The sequence below is a fragment of the Narcine bancroftii genome, chromosome 11, assembly GCF_036971445.1.
Source record: "Narcine bancroftii isolate sNarBan1 chromosome 11, sNarBan1.hap1, whole genome shotgun sequence".
In the NCBI taxonomy this organism is placed as follows: domain Eukaryota; kingdom Metazoa; phylum Chordata; class Chondrichthyes; order Torpediniformes; family Narcinidae; genus Narcine; species Narcine bancroftii.
In genome coordinates, this window is record NC_091479.1 from 8289432 (window position 1) to 8313471 (window position 24040).

Here is a 24040-nt window from a genome sequence, read left to right on the forward strand (position 1 = left end):
GACTGTCCCTGTACAACACTGGATACAGTACCAGAGGGAATGTGTCTGTCGCTGTACATCACTGTGTACAGTACCAGTGGAGATGTGTCTGTCATTGTATAATACTGGGTACAGTACTGGTGGGGACAGGACTGTCCCTGTACAACACTGGATACAGTACCAGAGGGAATGTGTCTGTCGCTGTACATCACTGTGTACAGTACCAGTGGAGATGTGTCTGTCATTGTATAATACTGGGTACAGTACTGGTGGGGACAGGACTGTCCCTGTACAACACTGGATACAGTACCAGAGGGAATGTGTCTGTCACTGTACATCACTGTGTACAGTACCAGTGGAGATGTGTCTGTCATTGTATAATACTGGGTACAGTACTGGTGGGGACAGGACTGTCCCTGTACAACACTGGATACAGTACCAGAGGGAATGTGTCTGTCACTGTACATCACTGTGTACAGTACCAGTGGAGATGTGTCTGTCATTGTATAATACTGGGTACAGTACTGGTGGGGACAGTACTGTCCCTGTATAACACTGGATACAGTACCAGAGGGAATGTGTCTGTTGCTGTACGTCACTGTGTACAGTACCAGTGGAGATGTGTCTGTCATTGTATAATACTGGGTACAGTACTGGTGGGGACAGGTCTGTCACTAATTTAAATTTAGAAATACAGCATGTTACCAGGCCTTTCCAGTCCACAAGGCCATGCTTCCCAAAAACACCCGTGTGACCAATTCAGGCACCTGACTGGTGACATTTTACTCATACCTCAAGCCCGAAACATTGGATATGTATGTCTATCTTTGCTGTATATAGTACACTGACCTGCTGACTTACTCCAGCATTGTGGTTGAACAAGACAAGTTTGAAATACTGAGCCCCACCTGCACGGGTGTGTTTCACATTCTGATTCTCAAACATCTGCACAGACTCCCCCACAAACAGGATCTTCTCAGCCACTCTCACCGGAATGTACGAGGGCAGCATCTCAGCTCGAAGCGAAAACTGCTTCAGAGTCGTGGCCAACATATTCTCCTCTTCAATCAATCGCTGTCAGAAATTTTTAAAAAAAAAATCAGCATTAGGGCATGGATACCTTAGCCAGGTAATAGTTACCACATACAATCCATAATCCTCTCTCCCCATCTCTCATGACACAATTTGCATTTAAATAAGCCCCTTTTGGCTCCTCAGGATTTGTCAGAATGGCAACTTTGGGACAATGAATGGGAAGGTTAGTCTTCTCAGAAGACAAGGTGTCATGTCATGCCTATTTTTATGCAAAGCACACAGGTTCTGCTAGTCTGGGATACTGCTGGACGACTGAATGAACTGCTCATACTCCGAGAATGACATTTATTTTTCTGTACATGTGTTTGCGTGTTTTTGCACTGACGATCTTTTTTTTTTTTTTTTTTTCGGGTTGAACTTGGACAATTCTAATGACAATAAACTTGAGATTCTGAGTAACACCCCATCCACACCGTTGAGTTTCTTCAGTAGTGGTGTGGGATTTTTTAGAAATAGAAACTCAGAAAAGAACTAGTAACTATGTCATTGCAGTTGGGGAGATCCTTCTGTGCCGATTGGTATACCTCTAACAACAGGCACTGTTGTTGATTCAGTTACACTATCCTATGTGAAGTGAAACAATACCACTGAGAAACATTTCTGCGCATTAATTGATTCTAAACAGTTCTAAAGACATGAAACAAATTAATAGAAATGCAATGTTTCTTTTCCTCTCATTCTCAGAGGAGTCCGTTATAAAGATAAATCTCTCATCAATGGGTGGAAGTGGGGGAGGTTGGTAGAGGTGGGAGTCAGGGAAGCTGCATCAACTCAAGCAATACCGACGAAGGAAATCAAAGAGAGTGAGTTTCTACACCTCGTGAAAAGTCCTGACCAAACACCAACTTCAGCCTCAGACTCCGTTCGTGGTCAGATCCTAACATCCCGCAGAACGAACCCATCATGTCCAGGCTGCCTTCTATCATAGCTCCCAGAACTGAAAGGACACGGAGGAAAGGGCAAGTGGCTTAAAAGATCCAACCAGCCAAAGGCAGCTGCTGAGTGGAACATCAACTGTGATCCAGCCATTAACTCAAGGCAACCCACACGAGTCAATTCATTCAGTTACTTCACGCTGTCAGTTCGAATAACCCCAGCACATTCGTGCCTCTCTCAAACTCAGTCCAAAAAAATTGCAGACATTCGAACAGGAAGGTAGGACCAAGGGAGAATGTTGATGTAATGAACCATTCAGTAATAAATGAATATTTTGAAACTGTGTGAATTCAAAGCCACATCGTTATTCAATCACATGTACAGATAGAACTGTAACACTGACAACAACGATTTTGCTTCCTAAACACTTTGGGTGCATTTTATGGATGCTCAACCATCCTAAACCATGGAAAATTGATCACTACAACCCAGAAACAGGCCCGTTCACCGTTCTGGACCGTGCCGAATCATTTTCTTTTGCTTAGTCCCACTGACCTGTACCCAGTCCTTAGCCATCCATACTCCTCCCATCCATATACCTGTCCAAATTCCTCTTAAATGTGAAAATCGAGCCCACATTCACCACGTAGCTTGCTCCACACTCCCACCACACTCTGTGTGAAGAACTTCCCCCTAAACTTTTCCCCTTTCACTCTTTACCCATGACCTCTGGTTTGTATCTCACCTTCCCTCCGTGGGAAAAAAAAACTTATCTATATTTACTCTGTCCCCCTCATAATTTTAAATACCTCAATCAAATCTCCCCTCATTCTTCTACTTTCCAGTGAATAGCCCTAACCTATTTAACATTTCCCTGTAACTCAGTTCCTGAAGTCCAGCCAACATCCTAGTAAATCTTCTATCTTATTGATATCTTTCTTGTAGTTCGGTGACTAAAACTGTACACAATACTCCAAATTTGGCCTCACCAATGTCTTATACAACTTTACCTTAACATCCCAACTCCTGGACTCAATACTTTGACTTATGAAGGCCATTATGCCAAAAGCTCTCTTTACAACCCTATCCCCGTGACACCACTTTTCAGGGAATTATGTGCCTACATAACCAGATCCTTCTGTTCTACTGCACTCCTCAGTGCCCTACAATTTGCAAAATGTAGACACCTCCCACTTGTCTGCATTAAATTCCATCTGTCATTTTTTAGCCCACTTTTCCAGCTGGTCCAGATCCCTCTACAAGCTTTGAAAACCTTCTCTGCTGCCACAACACCTCGAGTCTTGGTGTCATCTGCAAATTTGCTGATCCAATTTATCACATTATCTTCCAGATCATTGATATAGGTGTCAAACAACATTGGTCCCAGCACCGATCCCTGAGGCACACCAGGCTCCAGTCTGAGAAGCCATCATCCACCACCACTCTCTGGCTTCTCCCATCCAGCCATCATCAAATCCAGTTTCATTACATCAGTTCACCACGAATACATAGTGTCTGATCTTTCCTCACTAACCTCCCAAATTCTTCTTTCTTTGGCTTGGCTTCGCGGACGAAGATTTATGGAGGGGGTAAAAGTCCACGTCAGCTGCAGGCTCGTTTGTGCCTGACAAGTCCGATGCGGGACAGACAGACACGGTTGCAGGGGAAAATTTGTTGGTTGGGGTTGGGTGTTGGGTTTTTCCTCCTTTGACTTTTGTCAGTGAGGTGGGCTCTGCGGTCTTCTTCAAAGGAGGTTGCTGCCCGCCGAACTGTGAGGCGCCAAGATGCACGGTTTGAGGCGAGATCAGCCCACTGGCGGTGGTCAATGTGGCAGGCACCAAGAGATTTCTTTAGGTAGTCCTTGTACCTTTTCTTTGGTGCACCTCTGTCACGGTGGCCAGTGGAGAGCTCGCCATATAACACGATCTTGGGAAGGCGATGGTCCTCCATTCTGGAGACGTGACCCACCCAGCGCAGCTGGATCTTCAGCAGCGTGGACTCGATGCTGTCGACCTCTGCCATCTCGAGTACTCGACGTTAGAGATGGAAGCGCTCCAATGGATGTTGAGGATGGAGCGGAGCCAACGCTGGTGGAAGCGTTCTAGGAGCCATAGGTGATGCCGGTAGAGGACCCATGATTCGGAGCCGAACCTCCCAAATGGGACCTTGTCAAAAGCCTTATTGTCACGAGAGGCATCAGATGCGGAGTACAAACGAAAATTAGTTGCAGAACACTTTTAGGTCGGTTGAACTAACGCAATGTGTCAGCATAAAGATGCGATTAAACCGGTTAAATTCAATAAAAGTTCATTTAATGTTTCTCCAACCTCCTACATGATGCAGCAAATCTGAAATTATCCTTGTAATCAGTTTGAGGTTGTTTATCATAATCTCCTTTTTTTTCTGGAAGCAAACTTTAAAAAAAAATTGTCCAGAGTAATTAAAACTTACAAAGATAATGGATTTTTGTCTTATTGCTTTGTTTTTGTGGTTGACAAGATAATGTGAAAGTGGAGTCTGTATATCACTAGAATATTGAATGCAATTGATAAATGAACACTTCCATTTGCAATAACCACATATTAGCTTTCACATTCTTGGCTGTACTTTACATCTACTCTACAATTTCCATCAGTTTTGGAGTACCACAGGGCTGAGTTCTTAGCCTCCTCCTCTGCTCTTGACACACCTATGACTGTGTGGCCGGTACAAAAATAACACCATCCACAAATTCACCGACAATACCATCGAGAACATTTACAGGGGACGCTGCCGTCGGAGAAAAGCAGCAACCATCAAGGATCCACACCATCCAGCACACGCTCTGTTCTCGCTGCTGCCATCAGGAAAGGGGTATCACACCACCATGTTCAGGAACAGCTACTACCCCATCAGTCTCCTCAATGACAAACTCAGAAACTCACTCCTACTTTTGAACTTTCTTGATTTTTTTTCCTCTCTATATTGCAGTTTGTTTATATTTATTTGTTTACTTGTGTTCATTGAGTCAATTTTATTTTGCACTACCAAAAAGTGATAATTCTGCCTAGTCCAAAGGATGAAGAATCTCAGGGTCATATGTGATATCATGTATGCACTCTGGCAATAAATCTGAAATTTAAATCTATGTATTGCTCTATTCCTTCTTTTGACAGCCCTTACCAGATCCTGAAGTTCCTTGAGCTGCTTCCCAGTTAATCCTCGGATTCCCAGATATTCTTCCTCTTCCTCCTCAGGCTGAGTGCCGATATTCCCTGAGGAAGGCCCTTGCTTTATGAAGAACTCTTCATACTTGTCCAACAGCAGGCCATGCAGCATCCACGTGGACAGCTGCTTGTACATCACACCGTGGCACACGGCCAGGATCCTGAGTTTGGACAGCGCAATGTCAGCATTTGCTTATCAGCAACTCCTAAACCAGTATTTTATTCATATTATCATGGTGGAAGTCCAAAAATCTGGACTGCTCGGCAATTGGGTTGGTCCGGATTCTTGGGCAGAACTTTTAAAATTCAAATTTAAGGGGGAATAAAGAAGAAATTAATAGGTAATTTTTGATACTTTATTCATTACCAAATACAGCATTATTCATTTATCAAAACGAGCAGTTCTCAAGAAAAATAGAGTGGTCACTTGTTGCCGCTGTGGATCTGTGGGGCTTACATATGCACACACATAAAAGCCCACTATATTCAAAATGTTTGAGAGTTTTCAAAAAGTCTCAGAGAGTGGTTTGCACAGTTCATGGGACATTCAGTAGTCCCACCTACTGACTCCATAAGCAACAAAAAAAACCAGTAAGATTTCAGTCTGTGCCCCTCTTAAATGCCCAGATGGCATGGGGTGGGGGTGCCTGTTGAGAATGTCTGCTCTTCATGGGGTGGGGGTGCCTGTTGAGAATGACTGCTCTTTAGCATTCAGTATTAGATTCTTCCATCTGCCTTCATTTGTGGCTCTGTTCCGATTACATAAGAAATAGGAGCTGGATATGAGAGTTTTGAATGAGGAATATAAGATTAATTTATTTGCTGATGCTGTTTTATTATATTTGGTGGATCCTGATATCTCTTTACCAGCAATTCAAGAATCTTTAGAAAATTATGGTCAATTATCTGGTTATAAGGTAAACTGGGCTAAAAGTGAAATTTTGTCAATTTGTAAAGATGATTATTCAATATATAAAAATATTATAAATTTGAAGTGGACTAAACAAATTAAATATTTAGGAATTAATGTTAATACAGAATATCAAGATTTATATTCAATTAATTATCTTCCTTTAATAAAAAAGATTAAGTTAGACTTGATTAGGTGGAAGGATTTACCTTTAGGTTTATTGGGGAGGATTAACACTATAAAAATGAATATTTTTCCTCGGATACAGTATTTGTTTCAATCAATTCCTTTTTTTTTTTAAGTTTTTTTAAGGATTTATATAAAGCAGTTAGATACTTCTTATGGAAGGGAAAATTTCCGAGGGTAGCAATGAGAAAGTTGATGTGGGATTTTCAATTTGGAGGTTTGAGACTACCGAATTTTCAACATTCTTATGAGGCAGCTCAATTTAAATTTCTTAGTGCATTAATGAATACGGAGGACCCACCTAGTTGGGCAAAGATAGAAATGGCAGTTATTTTAGAAAAATTCCCACATGAGTTTTTGTTTCGATGGAATAAAAATTTATTACGAACTTATGATGTCCCAATATTGAAACATTTATTGAATTTATGGACAAGTAAACTTAATAAATTGGGGCTTAAAAATAAATGGTCTGGACGATTGCCATTATATAATAATCAACTTGTTCCTTTTACAGTCTCCAATATTACTTTGAAACAATGGGAAAGGAAAGGAATAAAAAGTTTATCAGATTGTTTTTTTGAAGGATGTTTTTGTTCTTTTGAGGAATTACAAAGAAAATTTGGTATTAGTGGAAATTCTGTATTTGTATACTATCAGTTAAGATCATTTGTAAAACAGATATGTGGCCGACATATGATTTTATTGCCTGAAACTAGTTTTGAGAAATATGTACTTTCCATACCAAAAAAGGGGTATATATCTGATTTGTATTGTATTTTACAAGAAAATGAAAACAAGACAGATTGGGATAAAGATGAGTTGAAATGGGAAAAAGATTTAGTTTCTATAATAGCTGAAGAAGCTTGGATAGAAATTTGTCAGAATAGTATTCGGAAATTGATTAATGCTAGATTAGCGATGATTAACTATAATTATATTTAACACCAGAGAAATTAAAAAAGTTTGGTCTTAGTAAGGTAGATTGTTGTTTTCGTTGTGATCAGACGGCCAATACTTTTTTTACATACAGTTTGGTTTTGTGATCGATTGCAACAGTTTTGGAAAGGTATTCAATCTATATTTAATAGTTTATATAATATCTATGTTGTATTAGATCCTGATATATTTTTATGAGGGAATATGCAATCATTAATTGACTTAGGCTTAAATGATTATCAGATTTCTTTTATCTATTTAGCCTTAGCGGTGGCTTACTTGGAAAGATAGAAATATACTAACCTTAGATAGGTGGTATTTAGAGATGAAGTCTTGTTTAATTATGGAAAAGATATCTTTTTCAATTCAAGATGTCTTTTTATAAGCTGAAGTGGATTCCATTTGTTAAGTACATGCAATTAAGTTTGATTTAAATATGTTTTATGTGTGATATTTTAGATTTGATAACTTTTTTTTATTAGTATTTTTATTTGTTATTTTTTTTGTTTGTGAGTGTTTTTTTATATATATAATATTACTAACTTTATTAATTCTTCACTCCTTATTTTTGGGGGGAAGGGTGGTTTTTTTTATATATAGATTTTTTTTTAGTGGCCGTATATATGGGGGGGGGGAGTTAGACTGACTTAAGTTAGGTCATTAATGCTGTGTTGTAACAATTACTTTATTTTTATTTTTCTTTCAATGTAATTTTTTTCTTTTATTCATGTGATAAAATCTTTAAATAAAGTTTAAAAAAAAAAGAAATAGGAGCTGGAGTCGGCCATCCGGCCCATCCAGCCTGCTCCACCATTCAATGAGATCACGGCTGATCTGATGATGGGCTCATCTCCACCCACCTGCCTTTTCCCCCCATATCCCTTAGTTACTTTTTTTTTTAATGTAAAATTCTGTCTAACTGAACCTTAAATATGTTTAATGAAGTCACCTCAACTGGTTCCATGGGCAGAGAAACAGTTTTTCCTCATTTCGACTTAAATCCCCTGAATTTTGAGGCTCTGTCCCTTCGTTCTGGTCTCACCTTCCAGTGAAAACAATTTTCCTGTCTCTATCTTATCTATCCCTTTCATAATTTTACATGTTTCCATAAGATCTCCTCTCATTCTTCTGAATTTGAGTGAGTATAATCCTAGACGATTTAGTCTCTCCTTGTAGGTCAACCCCCTCATCTCCAGGATCAATCCGGACTGCCTCCTTCCCTATGAAAGGAGACCAGAACTGCACACAGTATTCCAAGTGTGGCCTCACCAGTACCTTGTACAGTTGCAGAATAACCTCCCTGCTCTTGAATTCAATTCCTCTAGCGATGGCCAACATTCCATTTGCCTTCTTAATAACTTGTTGTACCTGCAAGCCAACTTTTGCATTTCATGCACAAGCCCTCCCAAGTCCTTCTGCACGACAGCAGGCTGCAGTTTTTCACCATTTAAATAATAATCTGCTCTTCTATTTTTCCTACCAAAGTGGATGACCTTGCATTTACTAACATTATACTCCATCTGCCACTCACCTAACTTAACTCTATCCTTCTGCAGCCTCTCCACATCCTCTGCACAATTTGCTTTTCCACTCAATTTAGTATCATCTGCAAACTTGGCGACACGACCCTCTGTCCCCTTCCATATTATCAGTGCTGCAAGCCCAGCACCGACCCCTGCAGCCCCCCACTTCTCACTGTCTGCCAATCAGAAAAACACCCACTCCCTGCCTTCATTACAACTGCAGCTGCACAGTAGTGAGACTTTGTTGGCTGTGTGAGTACTTCGGGATTGCCTGCAGCTTAATTTTATTTCATTTTCAAAGTCACTTTTACATCAAAATAGCACTAATCCCCACTGGCCTCGTATCTTTCAGAAGACATTTTAAAGTCCAGGTTCATCTTTGCCAAATTATGACTTTTCAACTTTTAACCATCACACAACCCTTCAAGGTTGCTGCAGTGTTTTATCCAACAATCAAGCTTACAGAGAATGAAATTTTAAAAAAACATCCAAAAGCAGAAGACGAAGGATGGAGAACAATATTAGCTTGTTTGTTTGGGGATTTGGAGAGAGGTGAATTCATGCAAGCTCCACTGATAAACAAAAATCCAAGGGTGATCTGCAACAATTACATGGGAATATCTTTTAAGGGGAGATATCTTTCTGACAAAATAGTTGTAATCATGAAAACTTTGTCCGACAAGCACATCTAGCTATTGTGAATTCCTTTACGACACATCATTTTCTTTTTACCCACACGACCTACTTAAAAATGTTAATACAGGTTGAGTACCCCTTATTCAAAAGGCACGGGACCAGAAGAGTTTCAGATTTTGGATTTTGCGGCAGGTACTGTTTATTCACACATTTTCAGATTCTGCTCACAACCAAAAATTGCATAGCGGTACCTATAAATAAATCTCTTACTTTTCCAGTGCACTGCGGACTGGTGGAAGTCCTGCACAGCTGTGCTTGTGAACAGTCTCCAGCAGTTGGCAACCGTGAATCTAATCAAAGTGAAAGTCAACCAGTTATACTGGCATGTTCGCTGCTCAAAATTCAACATTACGATCAACATATTCTCTCTCACGTTAAGAGGCCTAATTTTCAAGATTCAATTTATTATCATACATAATATATATAAAACAGTGTCGTATTACATGAAGTTTATTTTTACCTGCTGCAAGGCAGACAGGTTTGCCACTGGCAGGAATTGCCCAAGCACCTCTAATGAAGAATCACTGCTGTATGATTCCACAGCCATTGGCTGCCATTTATAACAAGCCAGAGCAGCTGAATAACTGCGTAATATTCCAACGTTGCAATGCAACATCCTTTTTTTTTTTAAAAATCAAAAATATACTAGATTCCCAATAAATTATTCACAAAAAAAAGAAAACTGTTGAGAATGGCTGCTTTAGACCATAACCAAGTTTTATAGTTGAGCCTGGGAGAATATGCTTTCACATGCAGGGACAATAAAATTTGTATTTATTTAGACATAAAGTAACAGGTCATTTCAGCCCACGAGTCCGTGCTGCTCAATTCACATTTTGACTGGCCGGAGGAAACATACTCAGACATGGGGAAAATTGCTGCCAGGTCGGAATTCGAATGCAGGCTGTCGGCACTGAAACAGCATTGCGTTAACCGCAACACTAACCCTGCTGCTCTTATAGAACGCAGTCCTAATATATAACAGTGAGTGATAAATCCTATTCAAATAAGGTGATGTCATATAACAAGTACTACAATATAAAGGCAGGAAGCAGCAACATTAGTGAACCAAACCTGACCTTTTGAGACTTGATTTGTTCAACGACAGCCATAACGGACGGGAACAGCAGCTGAAACTGAGAAAAGCATGAAGGGATGTCAGTGCCAGATGCAGACTGTCTGGCCTGAGCCCAAGGGGACCCATTGGGTTCAGGATGGGTCAGGTGGACATGTTTTTTTTTTAATATTCAGATTTGATTTGGCCTGAGACAGCTCATCAACAACTCTGTCGTGGAGAGAGTAGAGAGCAACAAGACCCTTAAAGTTCACTTAACTAGTGCCCTATTGTGGACACACAACATCTCCTTCCTTGTCAGGAAGGCCAACTGACCTAAAAATTTTTTGCCGCTGATTTTCATTTATACTCAGTATCTGATGCCCTTCGTGTCAGTGTCCAACGATAGTTCGCCGGCATTGATGGATTCCAATAGTCCTGATCCTGCTTTTTCATGGTTGCAATGCCCAGGCCCACCTGGTGTGGCACCACAGCCTCCTCCAACAACACGTTTAATTGACTGGTCTGGAGTCACATCAGGATATTTACTCTCCATCTTAAACTCCCGAAGTGATTCAACAAAAGCAAAAGTCATTTTTCAGAGACTGGCCCTCACCCAATGAATCTGGAACAGTTCCAGTGCACAGACGCATCTGCTTACCTGATCCAAGGAGTAGTTGACATGAGCAATGGCGAGGTGTGGGTCTGCCAGGAACTGGAAGTAAGCATATAGACATCAGCTTGTTGAAGCATGTTAACCAAATTAAGATTCATTAGAAAAATGTATGAAGTTGACCAATTTTAGTCCTCTACCAACATCAGTACAACAGAAAGTCTCACAGTTTTTCTGCAGAACAAGCTTTTTACAAATCACCTACAAAGAAACAGCAAAACTCCAAAAATCCAGGTGCCAGATATCCGGACCACCCGAGAATCCAGATTCTCAAACCTTTTTAATTTAGCAGGTGTAAGCGTCACAGATGCACAGCGGCAACAAGCCACCACGCTTAATACAGGCAACCTTACCACAACAAAATTCATTGTATACGGTGTTTCTCTTTTACAATGTTCATTTTTAAAAACGTAACTTCAAGTATGACACGTTCTTTCGTAGGAGTGAAAAAATGTATGTTTACATTTTTGTCGAGTGTCTTCTTAAAAACTGCTCATTTTGATAAATGCCATATTTGATAATGAATAAAGTATCAAAATTTACCTGTTCATCTTTTCTTTATTCTTCCTTAAATTTGTGTTTTAAAAGTACTGCCTGAGAATCCAGATCGACCCAATCTGGATTTTTACTGCAATGTCTCTGGTAATTTAATTCATACTGTTGGTGTCTCTTGTGTACATGTGTGGCTGCAGCAAGTACAGGACAATAAACTCTCATTCCCCAGTAACCCTGCAGTAGAGCTGAAGACAGTTACCTCCTGCTCCAGGTCAAGGAGAGACTGCCGGTAGGGCTGCAGCACTGAGTCCAGTCCAGTACAAAAGGCGTGAAGGTAAATGCCATGCAACCCAGCTTGGCCCTGCTGGGAGGGGTAGCACTCCTGCAACACAAGACTCAGTGTGACTTCGTTCTGAGAAAGGTTGGACAAATGAAAACAGATAAAGGAAACATGGAGGTAAACCACGAGTGGCACCGCTGTTTCCTATGGTAGTCATTTTGAGCTAAATGGACTCATCCTTGTGAACCTCCTCTGAATCCTCTCCAACGTAACCTCATCTTTTCTGAAATGAGGAGCCCAAAACTGCTCACGATATCCCAAGTGAAGGGGAGGGAGTGGAAACGAATCAATCTGAGTGCCAATATTTTTTAAGTAAGGTTGCCACACCTTAACAAATGTGTCGTGCTTCCTCCTTAGTTTGCACGTGATTTTCCCCAGGGGAATGAAACTCTGCATTTCCATATTCCATCGTGTGGTCTTTAGTTGGGAGTCGGACTTCCACGTAACCTCTATACACTTCCTGGCTGCGCCAAGTCGACCTTCATAAAAGAAATTAAGTATCTGGACAGTCTAAAACTCATGTCTCCCAGAAAGAACACTTCTGGATCCTGTGGAAAATCCACTTGTGTAAGTTTTTTTTTTAAAAAGAATGTCCCCCAGGGGATCCCAGAAAGATCTTACCTTGGTACACAGCCAGGTGGAGTGGACAAAAGTTCCAACCTCCACACCTCACCTAAAGCACATTTCTGAAACTTCTGGTTTTGATTTGTGCCATTTTTGTGAACTGGAGCAATCCATCCCAGCAGGGAAATGAATGCAATCAAAGACGTGGGACGTGACAGAGGCGACGTGTTTCTTTCAGTTTTGTTTTGAGGTTTTTTTTATGAACTTTCTTTTTAATTTAATTGCATCAATTTGGGGGGAGGAGGTGGGAAAGGCGATAAATACTGTTAGGTCTGCTTTGTCCATGAATGAGTGAGTCAGACACCAGACCGAGTCGAAATCAAGGTTCTTTATTGCCGGATTGTAACACTTGCAACTAACAGTGTTAGTTGGAGAAGGCGCATTCTGCCGTTATCAGCAAGTGGTGTTTTTTTATATACCTCAGGATACGTACTTAGTAAATTATCATACCATGACATTGTCCAATGAATAAACTGTTGCTATCCTTCTCTGTTAGTCTGCTGCTCATCATTCTTGTTAGTGCAAAGCTTATCTTGAGTGTACAAGGTCACATCTGCATTCTGTTACTCCTTAGTACTGGGTGACTCCTTCTCTGGTCCCATCTCATGATGTTTTTACCTTACAATACAGACCCTGTATGTTACATGAATGTGAAAAAAAATTATATGGTTTGTTTGAATTTATGAAATAATAATATGAAATTTTTTTTTAAAACAGCCCAAGTGAAGGGGATGAGCACAGGACGAGATGGGGCTATTTTTCAAAGAACCGCCAACGGTATCAATACAATGCTAAATACTGTAATGCCACTAAAGGCGCTTTAATAAAATCAGAGCAGATCCATGGCCTGTCCTTTCCACACCATTCTCTTTACTTCTGGATTAAATGAGATTAACGTATTTCTGAAAGTGATTTTTTTTAATTAAAAAAAGCCTTGTTCAAGCTCGAGCTCGAGTAATTTATGATCTAAATTAGAAGGCCCATCACAGTCAGCCTCAGTTACCCATTGTCTGCTGGCCTGTGATCCGTTTCGATGACCTTAAGGAGAAGAAACTTTTACGGGGCCCCTTCGTTCTACTGTGGGAAATTGCAACCGGAACACAAATGAGCTCAGCTAATTTAAATAAGGTGGTCCTCCACTTATTTGCACGACCAATAAGTGGAACTTTTTCCTGGTCCGCAGGAAAAAGAATCCCAGGGCTGCATGTGATGTCATGCATGTACTGTGGCAATAAATCTGAAATCCAAAAGGAATGGGATAGACTCCGGTGCCCTTGACTGTTGTTCCAGTTTATGGAGGTCATCAGGCAAACACCACCCCAACCAACCATGCGAAAAACTTTCCAAGCAACTGGGAGAGGAGCCACAAAGAGGGGAGATGAATAGATCTGTAGCCACAGAACCTACCTGCATTAGACGTCCAGTACACTGCTCAATGAACTCTTTAAAACGTATGTAGTCAGTGCCCAATTTGCACAACCGATTTAAGATACTGGTCTCACCTGGATGAAGGAACGGCAGGTTCTGAGATACCTAGGTAACAACAGAGAAAACTTTTAACTTGGGCCACGACTTAGCCTGTTCCTGACATATAACAACTTTTATTTATTGGAGAGCGACAAATGTCCTAAGCACTCTAAGGAGTGACAGACTGGATTAAGTATCAAGAAGGAGGTAATATGGAGGAGTCACGTGATGGAGTAGTGGCCTCTCCAGGAAAATAGGAAAAAAGTTAGGAAAAAGCAAAGCATAACAAAATTAGGATATAAGAAATAGAAGATAAAGATACAGAGAAGAGAAAGAAGATGGCTTCCAAGAAGGAGAAAGTAAGAACAACTGGAAAAAAAAGTTAAAAAGTCACCAGAGAAGAAAGAAGGCCTCACCTGCACGAAGGAACAGGATGCTGTGGTGACGAGGAGTGCCCGACCCTAGAGATCAGTACCTGCTCTGCGGAGGCGCGACCCACTACAAAAATGGCTCTCAGAGCCAAAAGGAAGTGTGCAGCGCGCAATCAAAGGAGAAAGAGGACATCGGCAGGAGGGGGGGCTCAGCAGAGGAGCAGGCGGTCACAGACCGAGCAGCTGAGGGACGCCCGGCACCAGGCTCTCAGCTGGAGGGCAAGGAACAACAGATGAGCAGCACAGGAGGGCAAGAGATACAAGCAGCTCACCAGATTAATACTGTTCCTACAACTTTTATCGAAAACAAATTTTCACGAATGTCAATCTGACCAACCTTCCCTCCCTCACCCATCCCCCTCCCTCCCTCCATTCCACCCCCTCCCTCTCTCCTTTTCCTTCCCCCTCAGTCCCCTTCCTTCCTTCTCCCTCTCTCTATCTCCCTCCCTCTCTCCTTCTCTCTCCCTCCCTCCCTCTCCCCTTCCTTCCCCCGCCCATCATCTCTCCTTCCCTCTCTCCTCTCCCCACTCCCTCCCTCCTTCTTCTCTCCCCCTTCCTTCCCCCGCCCATCCTCTCTCCTTTCCCCCTCCCTCCCTCCCTCTCCTTTCCCCTCCCTCCCTCCCTCTCCTTTCCCCTCCCTCCCTCCCTCTCCTTTCCCCTCCCTCCCTCCCTCTCCTTTCCCCCTCCCTCCCTCTCCTTTCCCCTCCCTCCCTCCCTCTCCTCTCCCCTCTCCCTCCCTCCCTCTCCTTTCCCCCTCCCTCCCTCTCCTTTCCCCTCCCTCCCTCCCTCTCCTTTCCCCTCCCTCCCTCCCTCTCCTTTCCCCTCCCTCCCTCCCTCTCCTTTCCCCTCCCTCCCTCCCTCTCCTTTCCCCTCCCTCCCTCCCTCTCCTCTCTCCCTCCCTCCCTCTCCTCTCTCCCTCCCTCCCTCTCCTTTCCCCCTCCCTCCCTCTCCTTTCCCCTCCCTCCCTCCCTCTCCTCTCCCCTCTCCCTCCCTCCCTCTCCTTTCCCCCTCCCTCCCTCTCCTTTCCCCCTCCCTCCCTCTCCTCTCCCCTCTCCCTCCCTCCCTCCCTCTCCTCTCCCCTCTCCCTCCCTCTCCTCTCCCCCTCCCTCCCTCCCTCTCCTTTCCCCTCCCTCCCTCCCTCTCCTTTCCCCTCCCTCCATCCCTCCCTCCCTCTCCTTTCCCCTCCCTCCCTCCCTCTCCTTTTCCCTCCCTCCCTCCCTCTCCTTTTCCCTCCCTCCCTCCCTCTCCTTTCCCCTCCCTCCCTCCCTCTCCTCTCCCCTCCCTCCCTCCCTCTCCTCTCCCCTCCCTCCCTCCCTCTCCTCTCCCCTCCCTCCCTCCCCTCTCCCCTCCCTCCCCTCTCCCCTCCCTCCCTCCCTCTCCTTTCCCCCTCCCTCCCTCTCCTTCCCCCCCTCCCTCCCTCTCCTCTCCCCTCCCTCCCTCCCTCCCTCTCCTTTCCCCTCCCTCCCTCCCTCTCCTTTCCCCCTCCCTCCCTCTCCTTTCCCCTCCCTCCCTCCCTCTCCTTTCCCCTCCCTCCCTCCCTCTCCTTTCCCCTCCCTCCCTCCCTCTCCTCTCTCCCTCCCTCCCTCTCCTCTCTCCCTCCCTCCCTCTCCTTTCCCCCTCCCTCCCTCTCCTTTCCCCCTCCCTCCCTCTCCTTTCCCCTCCCTCCCTCCCTCTCCTCTCCCCTCTCCCTCCCTCCCTCTCCTTTCCCCCTCCCTCCCTCTCCTTTCCCATCCCTCCCTCCCTCCCTCTTCTCTCTCCCTCCCTCCCTCTCCTCTCTCCCTCACTCCCTCTCCTCTCCCCCTCCCTCCCTCTCCTCTCCCCCTCCCTCCCTCCCTCTCCTTTCCCCTCCCTCCCTCCCTCTCCTTTCCCCTCCCTCCCTCCCTCTCCTTTCCCCTCCCTCCCTCCCTCTCCTTTTCCCTCCCTCCCTCCCTCTCCTCTCCCCTCCCTCCCTCCCTCTCCTCTCCCCTCCCTCCCTCCCTCTCCTCTCCCCTCCCTCCCTCCCTCTCCTCTCCCCTCCCTCCCTCCCTCTCCTCTCCCCTCCCTCCCTCCCTCTCCTCTCCCCTCCCTCCCTCCCTCTCCTCTCCCCTCCCTCCCTCCCCTCTCCCCTCCCTCCCTCCCCTCTCCCCTCCCTCCCTCCCCTCTCCCCTCCCTCCCTCCCTCTCCTTTCCCCCTCCCTCCCTCTCCTTTCCCCTCCCTCCCTCTCCTCTCCCCTCCCTCCCTCCCTCTCCTCTCCCCTCCCTCCCTCCCCTCTCCCCTCCCTCCCTCCCCTCTCCCCTCCCTCCCTCCCCTCTCCCCTCCCTCCCTCCCTCTCCTTTCCCCCTCCCTCCCTCTCCTTCCCCCTCCCTCCCTCTCCTCTCCCCCCCCTCCCTCCCTCTCCTCTCCCCTCCCTCCCTCCCTCTCCTTTCCCCTCCCTCCCTCCCTCTCCTTTCCCCCTCCCTCCCTCTCCTTTCCCCTCCCTCCCTCCCTCTCCTTTCCCCTCCCTCCCTCCCTCTCCTTTCCCCTCCCTCCCTCCCTCTCCTCTCTCCCTCCCTCCCTCTCCTCTCTCCCTCCCTCCCTCTCCTTTCCCCTCCCTCCCTCCCTCTCCTCTCCCCTCTCCCTCCCTCCCTCTCCTTTCCCCCTCCCTCCCTCTCCTTTCCCATCCCTCCCTCCCTCCCTCTTCTCTCTCCCTCCCTCCCTCTCCTCTCTCCCTCACTCCCTCTCCTTTCCCCCTCCCTCCCTCTCCTCTCCCCCTCCCTCCCTCCCTCTCCTTTCCCCTCCCTCCCTCCCTCTCCTTTTCCCTCCCTCCCTCCCTCTCCTTTCCCCTCCCTCCCTCCCTCTCCTCTCCCCTCCCTCCCTCCCTCTCCTCTCCCCTCCCTCCCTCCCTCTCCTCTCCCCTCCCTCCCTCCCTCTCCTCTCCCCTCCCTCCCTCCCTCTCCTCTCCCCTCCCTCCCTCCCTCTCCTCTCCCCTCCCTCCCTCCCCTCTCCCCTCCCTCCCTCCCCTCTCCCCTCCCTCCCTCCCTCTCCTTTCCCCCTCCCTCCCTCTCCTTTCCCCTCCCTCCCTCTCCCCTCCCTCCCTCCCTCTCCCCTCCCTCCCTCCCTCTCCCCTCCCTCCCTCCCTCTCCCCTCCCTCCCTCCCTCTCCTTTCCCCTCCCTCCCTCCCTCTCCTCTCCCCTCCCTCCCTCCCTCTCCTCTCCCCTCTCCCTCCCTCCCTCTCCTTTCCCCCTCCCTCCCTCTCCTTTCCCCTCCCTCCCTCCCTCCCTCTCCTCTCCCCTCTCCCTCCCTCCTTCCTTCCTTCCCTCTCTCCCTCCCCCGTTCCCTCTCCTCCCTCCTTCCTTCCTCCCTCCTTCCCTCTCCCTTCCTTCTTCCCCTCCGGCTGCCTCCAGGCCCCTGCCCTTCACCTGAAGGCCGCTGTCCCTGTTCCAGACGAAGATGCTGCCCGGGTACCCGGTGAGGGCCATCAGCAGCTCGTGGATCATGACACCGCTCCGAGCGGACCCTCTCGGGCCGCCGCCACCTTTGTCACTGGCAACGACTCATCCAAAACAGGCACGTGATCGGTCGCCATAATTCGTCCTGGCAACTGGACGCCTTTACTGTCAGTTGGGCGCCATCGTTGGTGTTGGCCGTGTCCAAGTCACTTACACACACACAAAAAAAAATGCTCGGCCATCTTTGTTGCTGGCAGAGCCCAGGAGGCAAGGCCTTGGGTGGAGAGTCAGAATTTATTGTCATGAATAAATCACCAAATTCATTGTTTCGCCGCAGCATCGCGGCGGAAACATGTATATAAACCACTTTATAAAATAAATAAAAACAATGCATGAAAAGCCAAGGTAGGGTAGGGTCTGTCTGATGGCGGAGGGGAAGAAGCCGTCCTTGTGCTCCTGGGTGCTCGTCTTCAGCCTCCTGGACCTTTTCCCCTGATGGTGGCAGAGTGAAGAGGGCATGGCCCGTGTGGCGGTGGAAGACAGAGGCCGCCTCTTGCCGGCGTCCCCGATGGAGTGAAGTCTGATGCCCGTAATGTCACAGGCCGAGTTAACAACTGTGCGGTTTCTGGAGGACTGCCTTCCACTCCACACCTCCGGCTCCTGAGGTGGTTCTTAAGGCAGATGTGGCAACAGCAGACCAATGGCTGGGTGAGTGTCGTCTGCTGGCCTTCTGTGCGCTCCTCTCCACGTTCTCAGTGCACCTTCCCCATGTGAGTGGGCATGGCTCAGAGATTCCTGGGGGTCACCGGGTCAGTGCATCCTCCTCTAATCTTTATTAACTATCTCATCTGCCCAGCTTGGCCCACCTGGACCTCAACCCTGTCGGCCTGGGGAAGGAAATTCATTGTTTCTGAATCAGATTTATTGACATGAACATGTGTCGCAAAATTCGTTTCTCCTTCCAATCGACTTGGAGGATCTTATGCAAAAATTGTGAATGCTATTTTGAATGTATAGTTGAATGCTATAGGTGAAAACACAATGCTGGAGAAACTCAGCTGGTAGCGGTTAGCGCTACGCCTTTACAGATCCTTCTATTGGAACCGGACCGGGATTTGAATCTCCGCTGTCTGTAAGGAGTTTGTACGTTCTCCCCGTGTCTACATGAGTTTTCTACGGGGGCTCCGGTTTCACCCCACTGTTCAAAAATGAACCAGGGGTTAATTAGGGGTAAAATTGCATGGCATGGACTCGTGGGCCGAAATGGCCTGTTATCGTGCTGTATGTCTGAAAAAAAACCAGTGTACTTTATACAGCAATGATAAAAACACATAACCAACATTTTGGGCTTGAGCCCTTCATCAAGGTATCAGCAAAATGTTTTGTATGGGCGCCAACCTACATTTTGCTCTTAATGATGGGCTCCATCCCAAAGCGTTGGTTATGTATCTTTATCATTGCTAGATCAAGTACATTGACCAGCTGAGTTTCTCCAGTGTTGGGTTTTTTCTTCAATCCCTGGGTCTGCAGACTTTTGTGGTTCACTGCATGCTACAAGTAGTCAACATCTCAGAAGCATGCTCAGTGGACTATGAGTTCAGTTCTGATGTTTAATCTTCAAACACCTTTTTCCCTCAATTGACCAAAGACAATGCTGGGCCATTGACGGGGATGCTGAGCTTCACTAAATCTTCTCAGCCTCTGGCTCTGAATCCTCAAAACCTCAAGAAACCCAGGTGATCTGGAAGGCCTGCTCACCAGGGCACCTTCATGAATCCTGGGCCCAGTTGCTCATTCCCAGAGGCCAGTTCCAGCACCGTGTTGTATATTTAACTGTTTGGGCATGCCCATTGGTCAACCTGTACCTGTGGCTCCTCCCACAGACTCCTGAATAAAGATGACTGCTCCACAGCTCAGGACAGTCGACCTGCATGGACATGCCTCCATTCTATTGTGAATAAAAGCCTGCCAGTTTTACATAGCTTCCAGTCTTTTGAAGTTGTTGATGAGGCATCACCCTTTTCTTTTGATATCTGCTTACTGACTAATATTTGCTTTTTTTTTTCTTACTCCTCTTGCAGGATGTTATTTTATTCCTTTATCTTCCAATCTTTCACAGCCCTTCTCTTTTGGGAATTATTGTCTTCCCCTGAACTGGTTTCATTATTATATTTGAAATGTTGTTCACCATCAACCGCGGTTCTGGAGGACTGCGTGGAGCTCTGGTCTCCTTACTTGAGAAAGGATGGACTGGCTTTGGAGGCAGTTTACCAGGTCGATCCCAGAGATGAGGGGTTTGGCCTAAGAGGAGAAATTGGGTCGTCTGGGTCTGTTCTCGCTGGAATTTAAAAGAATGAGCCGGGATCTTATAGAAACATAAAATTATGATAAGATAGAGGTAGGTAAGATGTTGCCATTGGTTGGGGGGGGGGGACCAGAACTAGGGGAAATAGCCTCAAGATTCAAGGTAGTCGATTTAAGACGGAGATGAGGAGGAACTGCTTTTCCCAGAGGGTGCTGAATCTATGGAATTAGCTTCCCATTGAAGCAGTGGAGGCGACCTCAGTAAATATATTTAAGACAAAGTTGGATAGATTTTTACATCTTAGGGGAATTAAAGGATAGGGGGAAAAGGCAGGTAGGTGGAGATGAGGCCATCATCAGATCAGCCATGATCACATTGAATGGCGGAGCAGGCTCGACGGGCCGGATGGCCGACTCCTGCTCTTATTTCTTATGTTTTTATGATCTTGTGACAAAGTTCTTAACAGGTGCTGCAAACAATGATTAGGAACATGAGTGTCGATAAAGAGGCAGCTGAACTCAGCAAAACCAACCTTCCCCAGTAGACCCACTGCATTTTGGTCCAACCTATCAATGCAGAGGTTCAAAGCTAGGTGGAATTGTGAGTTATGAAGAAGATGTGATGAGCTACAAGGTCACATGGTGAATGGAGAGGAATATAACAAGGTAGAGAAACATGAGGAGCATGACGGGATAGTAAAGAAACGCTGAAGGAACTCAGCCGGTCTTGCAGTGTCCACAGGAGGCAAAGATATATTACTGACGTTTCGGGCCTGAGCCCTTCTTGAAGGTATTAATGAATACTAATATAAATATATTTCCAACAACCCTGAAAAAGGCACAGGCACGAAACATCCATTATACAGTATATCTTTAACTCTGATGGACGCTGCAAGGCTGGCCGAGTTTTTCCAGTATTTGCATATTTTTACTGCAATCGGCGTCTACAAACTTTTGCCTTGTACTTCAAATTATACGTTAGCTCTTAAGGTTAGAGAATTTGAGTACAGGAGTAAAGATGTATCACAGCAATCATACAGAGTCTTGCGTGAAACTCAGAAGTCTGCAGATTGTAATAAAAACACACAGAAATGCTGGAGGAGCTCAGCCAGTTGTGAAACGTCCATCAGAGATCAAGATATATTGCCAACGTTTTGGGCCTGTGCTCTTCTTCAAGAAATAGGCAAAGAGTCTGGCTGACTCTAACCTACAGGCATAGGTTAGCTGTGATCATGAAGAGTGGTAGGGTAAGCAGAGAAACCTGAAAATAACAATGCTTTCTTTCATTTTCTTTCATTTTCCAGCCATATATTTGATTCTAATATTTTTATTGCCCCAGTTTGTTTATGAGAGAGATTCTTCAGGCTTTTGGATGAACTTGCATTGCAGTTTGGCTTTGCAACAGGCAGAACATTCCAAGCCATCAGATGGTTTCGCCACCTCTTTCCATACTCCCGTCTTGGTCTCCAAAAGGAATGCGCTTTTGTTCACTGAGTACTCCTTGAGTTCACCAGCTTCAGTGGCAGAGGTTCCTCCACAGACGAAAACCATGTTGCGGATGATAGCCATGGCATGACACACCTCCAGTTTGGTGGCATTCGGGAGCAAGGGGATGCGCCTGGCCACCTTGTTGGATTTGAACTTTTGCAAGTTCACTTCGATGGTGTGTTTGTGGCTTTGCACACAGAGGATTGCATCCCCTTGGATAGACACCACTGGCCTGTGTTTGAACTCAATGGGGAAAGTTAAGCTTTGCTTCACCTCACCGGTTATGGTGTCGAAACAGTCCACGACTCCAACCCTGGAGATCTTATCATTGATCATGCACCTGCCAGTTGCTATATAGATGTATCTCTCCCCTTTGGTCACCACCTCAGCACAGTCCATGGGGACATTCATTCTCCCAACAGTGGTCCATCTCTCCTTCTTCTCATCATATCGGTAAATGGTGGAGATGTACTTCCTGGGGGCTATGCTGCCTCCAATTGTGTATACTATCCCATTGCATGCGATCATAGAATGGAAGACCAACCCCATGGGCAGGTCAGGCAGCTTGCACCAAGTCCCTTTGTCCATGTCATACCTCCACGCTGATTTCAGACTGGCATTTTGCTCATTGGTGCCTCCTGTTACATAAAGGTATTTCCTTGTGCACACAGCTCCCACAGCAGCAGCTTGATAAGGCATGTGTGCCACCGTAACCCACTTATTTTCACCCAGAACATAGGCGGAGACTGCACTCCGAAAACTCCCATCGCTGCTTTGTCCCCCCAAGACCAGAACTACGTCCATCAGGGCTCCTTTCCTCTGGAACTGCAAGAGGCTGCTGATGTTCTCCTGTTTGCGATGACTGAGCACGTCCACAATGCCACACACGCAGATCGCACTGTTCTTGACCAACTCCTCTTCATTGCTGACTTCCGAGAGCAGTTCATCAGTGACGCCGTTCAGGTAGATGTTGGAAAACAGCTTCTGAAAATGACCCTTCCTGTTCTCCGGGTCATGGTTCGTCCATCTTAACACAGTCAGCAGGACCTGGTCCTCATTGGTAGTATGGAGGTCTTCATCCTTGACGAGCCTCAGCAAGATGTGGGAGGGGCACTCCACAAATTCCTTTGTCTCACTCAAATGGAAGAATTGTTCTTTCAGGTAGGAGTACACAGTTGTTGCCAGATCAGGTAAATCGTAGGTGTCAGCCAACATAAGTGTGTACATGTAGTTTTGCTTGTCAAGAACAAGCTCCAGATATTCCACACAATGGGACTTGAGTCGCTTTATCATGAAGTACTTGGCTCCTTTGAGCAGATCCTCCACATTTTTGTCAGCAATGATGACTTTACCCGTGTAGAAATATTCTAGCAGTTGCTCCACCGATACTGGGCTCATGTAGTCATTGTCAATTGTGACGGACAACTCGTCTGAGGGTTGGATATTGCAGCTGTATATTAAATCCTTGACGTAGGGACTGACGGCAGTGAGAATGTTCTGATGGGCTGAGAATGAATGTGAACCCACGTTAATGACAACGTCACAGCATTCCTTCTTCTGCCTTTGCGTGTTGAGAACTTGCAAAATGAAAGCACTGTGCTTATGGTCATCAAATTCCAGCTTCATCTTCCAATGGGCCAGACAGTTCTGAGGCTTTGCAAAAGAGCCTCTTCAGAGGGAAGTCTGTTGTAACCAGGAAGTGACTCAATAAGGAGTGCCTTGATCTCACAATACTTGTGTTTCCCCAATAATCCATCAGTAGAATCTTTGCGATATTTCATCTGGCCAATGTGTGAGACAAGAGCGTGGATAGGTCGATCCATATTGTGTGCCCCTTGGAGAACTGGAAAGATCCATGACCAATTCTTTGGCCCAAAAAAACTCACAGAAATGCTGGAGGAACTTAGCAGATCTCACAGCGTCCATAGGAGATAAAGATGCATTACTAATGTTTCGAGCCGGAGGTTTTCTTCAAGGTATCAGCAAAGAGCAGGAAGGCACCAGAATAAAGACAGAAGACTGACTGGGGGAGGAGTCCAGACCAACAAAAGGTGTTAATTGGATATGATAAGAGTGAGAATTGATTTTGGCTCTGTGAAAGGAGGCAAGGGAAAAGAGAGAGAGAGAGAGAGAGAGAGAGAGAGAGCAAGCTGGGGGAAAGGCAACAAGGGAAGAAGGGGAGGGTTTAAAGAAAACTGGAGAAGTTAATGTTAATACCATCCAGTTGGAGGGTGCCCAGTCGGAAGATGAGGTGTTGTTCCTCCAATTGACGGGTGGATTCAGTCCGGCAGTGCATGAGACAATGGACAGACATGGCAGTAAGTGAATGGGATGGAGAATTGAAATGGGT

The 24040-nt window shown here is 45.8% G+C and overlaps 2 protein-coding genes across 5 annotated transcripts in view; both read right to left on the reverse strand.

Annotated features, from left to right (window-relative positions):
* The window catches only part of tubgcp4 (tubulin gamma complex component 4), a 40162-nt gene extending 22151 nt beyond the window's left edge, over positions 1–18011 (reverse strand). For 2 of the 4 annotated variants that reach the window (XM_069902508.1, XM_069902509.1), the window contains exons 1-8: positions 17869–18011; positions 14001–14126; positions 11889–12011; positions 11123–11176; positions 10487–10543; positions 9618–9697; positions 5113–5317; positions 888–1053 (exon numbers count right to left, since the gene is read on the reverse strand). In XM_069902508.1, the coding sequence (XP_069758609.1) occupies positions 888–1053; positions 5113–5317; positions 9618–9697; positions 10487–10543; positions 11123–11176; positions 11889–12011; positions 14001–14126; positions 17869–17946 (889 nt within the window). In that variant the 5' untranslated portion in view covers positions 17947–18011. Of the gene's footprint in view, positions 1–887; positions 1054–5112; positions 5318–9617; positions 9698–10486; positions 10544–11122; positions 11177–11888; positions 12012–13043; positions 13191–14000; positions 14127–17868 lie in introns of those variants that run through there. The other 2 variants (XM_069902507.1, XM_069902510.1) reach the window with 2 other exon arrangements.
* A 3535-nt stretch (positions 18012–21546) lies between these two features.
* On the reverse strand, positions 21547–23316 carry LOC138745178 (calicin-like). The gene has a single exon (XM_069902235.1). The coding sequence runs from the start codon at positions 23314–23316 to the stop codon at positions 21547–21549; it is 1770 nt and encodes a 589-aa protein (XP_069758336.1).
* Between the last annotated feature and the right edge of the window lie 724 nt (positions 23317–24040).

Coding starts and splice junctions, on each gene's coding strand:
- LOC138745178 (XM_069902235.1), bottom strand. CDS start 23,316: ATGAAGCTGGAATTTGATGACCATAAGCACAGTGCTTTCATTTTGCAA.